This window comes from Brienomyrus brachyistius, chromosome 3 (genome assembly GCF_023856365.1).
Source record: "Brienomyrus brachyistius isolate T26 chromosome 3, BBRACH_0.4, whole genome shotgun sequence".
Classification (NCBI taxonomy): domain Eukaryota; kingdom Metazoa; phylum Chordata; class Actinopteri; order Osteoglossiformes; family Mormyridae; genus Brienomyrus; species Brienomyrus brachyistius.
The window spans coordinates 34,798,731-34,804,226 of record NC_064535.1 but is presented as its reverse complement, the minus strand read 5'-3'; the positions used below and the strand labels follow the sequence as shown (position 1 = coordinate 34,804,226).

The window sequence follows — 5,496 nt, the reverse complement described above, 5'->3', positions numbered from 1 at the left end:
CAGACTAAGGGCAAACAAAGCAAATGTTATAAGGTTCCTCCTGAAACGCACAAGAAGATTGACATGTGTGACCCATATGTAAAACAAGCCAGATTTATCAGCAAAAAAATACAGCTGCCATTTTGTTTATGTGCTTCTGTTTGTCTTAAATATGCACAAGAAGGTACAATAATGATTTCACAATCTGTGCTGAAAGAAGAAATTTGCTTTTATTTTGTAGTTAAAACCATTAAAAACCTAAAATAGCAACTTACATGGCTGATAATGTGACGCCAGTGTGTATTAACAGGAAACAAGGTGCAGCTGCAGAATTAGTCAAGCTTAGCAGATGCAAATTGAGAGGTTCCTCTGTCTAAAATACTGTTAGATTATATTACACACTGGACAACTGCCAGTTTAACACTAAATGCATTGTTGATTTTTTCCCTGTACATTTCATCTTCTGGGTAAAGCCTACACCGCATCAGCCAGTTAAAAAACTTCTGGTTTCTGAAAATAAAAATACCGTTATATTATATTATTATTAAACTGAACAACTTGGCTGATTTACCTTAACTTGTCGTCTTGGTTTTGCATTTTTTCTTCTTCCCTGCTTCTTGGATGTATTTGCTTTTTTCGGAATCTGATTTTTCAGAATTAGTCAATCCGGTCCGGCCCTCATTCACTCTGCGACTATTAGGGATTGCCGTCGTTTCAGGGTCTCGACGCGCCTCTGCGCCCCTCTCGCTAACGTGACTGTGGTTCATAGATAACAGTGCCGCACGTTACAGGAAAAACTCGAAAATCGCTTCCTTTATTTGCATACTCTCAAATGTTTTATGGTTTGGTGTGATCAAGGCGTGAGAAGTAAGTGACACGTTGTGAGTGCGCTTTAAAACGGCGGTAATGAGGCCCATCATGATTGCTGATACGGGCCTCCTGCGGAATGTGTGATGGCCCTTAGTGACAGTAGAGGAGAAGGCAGGGGCGCTGTGAGCCAAAGCACTCTCTGATGAGGGCGCTTCACCGTGCCGCTGTGGGGAGGCCCAGCGCGACCTGAGGGGTCATGTGCCCTGTGATGGCCAGCCGTTCAGCCCATCCATGTCCCCTGCGTCCTCCCTCCACCCCCCGCTAGCATTTCGCTATTGTTAGCCCTCCTGCGGCACATACCCCAGACAGCCTTGACCTTCACAAAGGAGGAGGAAGCAGAAATCTAAAATACTCCCAAGGTCTGGGGGGGGGGGGAGTCATATTAAGCTGCATAATGATAAAACAGTCGTTTGACCTTAATCTCATACAAATAAGGATGATTTTTTTTTTTTGAGAATAAAGACTCACTTTTCAAATAAGAATGAATAACAGATACAATCTGCATTGTCTTAGCTGAGTTTTTTTATGTATGGTGCAGCCTAGCCCCCACCCCCCCGACAGGCTGATTTTTGAACCCTGCACCGTGACCAGCCCGCCTTCTGCAGTCACACGACGAGCCAACACCGGGGACTAACAGCGTGGGAGTCTGCATCTCCATCAGCAGATGAGGACATCCTTACCCAGCCAGCGTCCCCAGTTTGCTGAACGCCTCTTTAATTAAAAAAGAACACGATGAAATAAATGTCATAGATATAGATGGATAAAAGGCCGACCTTTTTTGATTTATGTGAGACGACTTCCTTGTAAGTTTGGGAACAGCAAGCAACTGGCTGTAAAGCAGATTGTGCTGGATGATTAAACTGTGGATTGAGATCAAACTTCCAGAAACAACAGAAATAAATAAACTTTGCGCCAACGCAGGGCTCCGCCTGTGAGGCGAGTGTACGCTCTCTCCACAGAGCCTGTGCTCACATGCAGGCGGAGGAACGCTGGTGCCACGAATGATGCCCGGGTGTCACTGAGAAGGTCTGCACTCTGTATGCACTGCTGGTCCAGGCCATGCTCAGCAGTTCCTACCCCCCCCACCCCCCCAAAACCCATTCAGTTCAGCCTTCTTCCTCCTCCTCTTTTTTCACGCTGGGGAGAGGCCTCACTGGCCACCTCCAGCAGCATCAAACATCTTCTTCCTGCCTTCCATGCCTGACATGGCCTCCACATTCTTGCGCCAGTCTCCCACCTCGGTGGTCAGAACCTGTGGGGGGAGGCGGTGACCATAGGGGGAGTCAGATGCAGCATTTTCACACGACACACCCCTACGTTTGACTTATGGGTGACAGGTGGACCTGGCCATGATGTCACATTGCTGTGCTGTTGATGATAAATTCCAACATGCCACCTCTGCTGCCTGCCACTACTGAGGTCATGTTTCCACACGTGGAGATCCGTGACGTCTGTCTCCATACCATGTGTACCTATCCCCTCTCTTCAGTTTCTCAACATAAGGCCTGAAGCCTCCACATAGAATGTGGAGTAAAGAAATATCTAATATCTGCTGGGTGATTCTACATGGGCTCTTTTGGTGCCAGTCCTGTGGCCTTATACCTTCTCCTGCTTGATGTCCTCCTTCTTCACGGACTTGAGGTTGGCGCGCAGGTCCATGGAGCCCTTGTGCTTGGAGCCCAGCAGAGCACGCATCATCTCGTCGGCCGACACACGCACTTTCCTCAGCGCCGGCTTCTTAAACTTTCCTCCCAGGTCCTGCACCTTCAGCTTCAGCTCATGGATCTGGATCGGGTCAGAACCACAGTGTTATGTGCTAGGTGCAGGATGGACATTGCAGCTGTAGATTTGACTCCTTGAAAGTGCAAGTATCATCGATCAACCGATGCTGACGCTTCCATCTTTCTGGTGGTGATACACTCTCGCAGCTGTGATCTGCTGTGGAAAACGTAAAGAAACACGTACGTCTCTGTTGTTCTTGATAACTTTGGCTTCGCAGTCATATCGCTCCTCATCCACAACGTCAATTTTCGCGTGAAGCTGCTTGCACAGTTTCTGCACATAAAAGACAGCGTTTGCGTGTTTACAGAAGCATTGTGGTCTTTTATCCACACCTTGTTATTTAAAATCACTCATTCCACTGAAACCAGTGACCATGAGTTTATCGATCGGTTTCCTTAAGGTTGATTGATATGACCGCATCGCGCCCATGCAGAGCGCACACTGTGAGCTACGCAAATGGCCTGTGCTTTTTCGGGCATTTTATGCTTGTGCACTGGTGTGTCTGTGAGGTCATTACGCCGCCGACCTGCAGTCCCTCTGCCACCCCCTTCGCCCGCTCACCTGCATCTCGTCCATTGACAGCCCCGATAGCTGCAGGGGGGGCAGCTTCTCTGCCAGGTATCGCACTTTCTCCTCGTTCCGATCCATCTTCTCCTTCTCCAGGTCCTCCATGGCCCGGGTCAGGAGGAGGATCTGTGTGAGGGACTCATAGGTGAGAACGTCCATCTAGGGCTGCACAAGATTCTGCCTGGTGTATGACGGTTAGAGGCAAAGCTCTGGTTCAAATGGAGACCCACCTTTAGCGAGAGCTTCCGGGATGCAGAAATCTTTGACTTCGGCTGAAAAAGTGAGGATGGGTAAGTCACTTAGGGCTGATATTCACATGATCTATTTCAAGGTCAATATGTAGAGATAAACATTTCCTAACTATTCATCACTTACAGATTAGATAGCGAACTGCATTTTGTTGTCAGTACTTATACATTGTGCAAAAGCAATCCAATGTAATCTAATTTTCTAGGTCTATCAATTTAGGGGAAGCTCTTTGTGAGTAAGGGAAACTTTTTAAAGCCTTGAATGGAACCAGCCAGTGTTCAGAGGACGTAAGCAGTCGGATCTCGGGGCAGCGGAGGTCTGATTTCAGATGTTTGTGAAGTAGCACAATGCTGGACCTCCTGCCTCCATGGTCACGGTGACTGGGGGGCTGCTCTCAGTGTGTCCCTGTCCCTTAAGAAGGCCGATGGCACGGCAGCTGTGTGCGAAGTGCGGCACTGGCCCTGAACACACCTTGGCTTCTGCCTTGGGATGCAGAGGCCTGGGGATGCTGGGCTCCTGTGGGAGAGACACAACAGCCGCGGGCAACAGAGTCACAAGAGGGGCGACCAGTGCAAATCAGCACCCGACGCCTCTTTCAGATCCATTTTACAGCAACTTTACATCATAGATACAGATTTACAGGCACAAACACAGGGTTGGCAAATTTGGTCACTGGCTGGAGTGAGATTTTTAACTTGAGAGTCTGCTCACACATGCACATGCTTTTACAAGAAGGTAACAGTCCTATTACCTTGTAAATAGTCTGCAAGTCTGATGTAGCTAATTTTAGGTTTATAATGGAATAATATTGATTTGACTTAAGATTTCTTGCGTGAGCGTGAGTGTCACGCCGGATGTGTGAGGGCTGGCAACCCTGCATACATGGACGATAATCCTTTGGGGATCTTAATGGTGACACCTAAAGGTGTTTGTACAGGATGTGAATCACGATTCTGTTGCTGAACTTTTTAGACATTTTAAGCATGAGAAATAAATGCTTACCTCGCTGTGAGAGCCAAAGACGCCAAGGAGGACAAACAAACGGAGGGAGAGAGAAATAGTTAGACACGCGAACGCAGGTTTACTTGTATGTTTGCTTCTTGTCGTTTTTGCTGAATGTTTCTAACCCATGTGACGGGACTTCAGAGAAATTCATGGGCAAATTTCAGAAGAGACAATTAGAAAAGTCCACTGTATAGTTTATGTTGAAATTCATATTGATACTAAGTTTTACTTGAAGCTGCTTAAAGGAGTAAAATCAGTGGAAACCACTGAAGCGCACATCCTGAAGCGTAGAAAACATTAAACACGCATTTAAGAGCCAGTCTGCTTCTTTGTTTTACCTAAAGACAATGAACATGACAAATTTGACTGAAGGTTTACTTACTCTGACATTGTGAAACCGTCTAGAAGAAAAAAAGCATAAAGATTAATTTTCATTCACAGGTGATTTGGTGGAAAGCATCAGTGTTAGATACCCTGAACACGCTTGGTTAAGCGGCAGCTTGAGCTGCCTGCCCCCCCATCACTGGCTCCGCTGGCCCTTACCTCAGCCTCTCTGGCACAGACTGATTGTTCCACGCGCCACAGATCGCTGACAATAGCTGCTTTTATGTTCCTGTAGCTACTGGACAATAAATATAGCGCGTGTCCCCAAGAATGGGCCGGCCTGCAGCCATGTGCCAAACGTGACCAGCTGGGTCGAAGGGGGAAGTGTTACAATTATACAGCCTGACACCTGTCATGTCTTTGACGAGAAAAGCTGCCTACCTCATTAGCCGGGCATGTCAGACTCCTGCAGTCAGACGCGGACATGAAGCGGATCCAAGGCCCTGTATTCTATGTGAGAACAATAGCTCACACAGGCCCACCTCCAGGGTTGGGGGTCACAGTCAGCCTGGTACCCCCTGTCATAAGATCGGTTCACCTTTGGGAAAATTGGACGGGGTAAACATAGTAAATCTGGCCCGCAGATCATTCTCCTGGCACCCACCCCACATCTACTCAGAAATCTTTAACACCAGCATCCACCGTCCTATAGCCCTTAGC

At 47.5% G+C, this 5,496-nt stretch overlaps 1 protein-coding gene across 1 annotated transcript; it reads right to left on the bottom strand.

Moving 5' to 3' along the window:
- Positions 1-190: 190 nt before the first annotated feature.
- On the bottom strand, positions 191-4,168 carry LOC125738691 (troponin I, slow skeletal muscle-like). Its single transcript, XM_049007891.1, has 7 exons — positions 4,088-4,168; positions 3,919-3,963; positions 3,429-3,470; positions 3,193-3,324; positions 2,815-2,904; positions 2,452-2,634; positions 191-2,101 (listed from the first exon to the last, which is right to left on the bottom strand). The coding sequence occupies exons 1-7, from the start codon at positions 4,166-4,168 to the stop codon at positions 2,000-2,002; spliced, it is 675 nt and encodes a 224-aa protein (XP_048863848.1). The 3' UTR covers positions 191-1,999.
- Positions 4,169-5,496: the final 1,328 nt, after the last annotated feature.

Bases quoted from the DNA above. Each gene is read 5' to 3' on its own strand.
- LOC125738691 (XM_049007891.1), bottom strand. From the start codon at position 4,168: ATGTGCATGTGTGAGCAGACTCTCAAGTTAAAAATCTCACTCCAGCCA. The intron at 3,325-3,428 runs GTGGGTCTCCAT...TCCCTCACACAG, and splicing joins CCCGGAAGCTCTCGCTAAAG to ATCCTCCTCCTGACCCGGGC. The intron at 2,905-3,192 runs GTGAGCGGGCGA...TTTTATGTGCAG, and splicing joins TGTCAATGGACGAGATGCAG to AAACTGTGCAAGCAGCTTCA.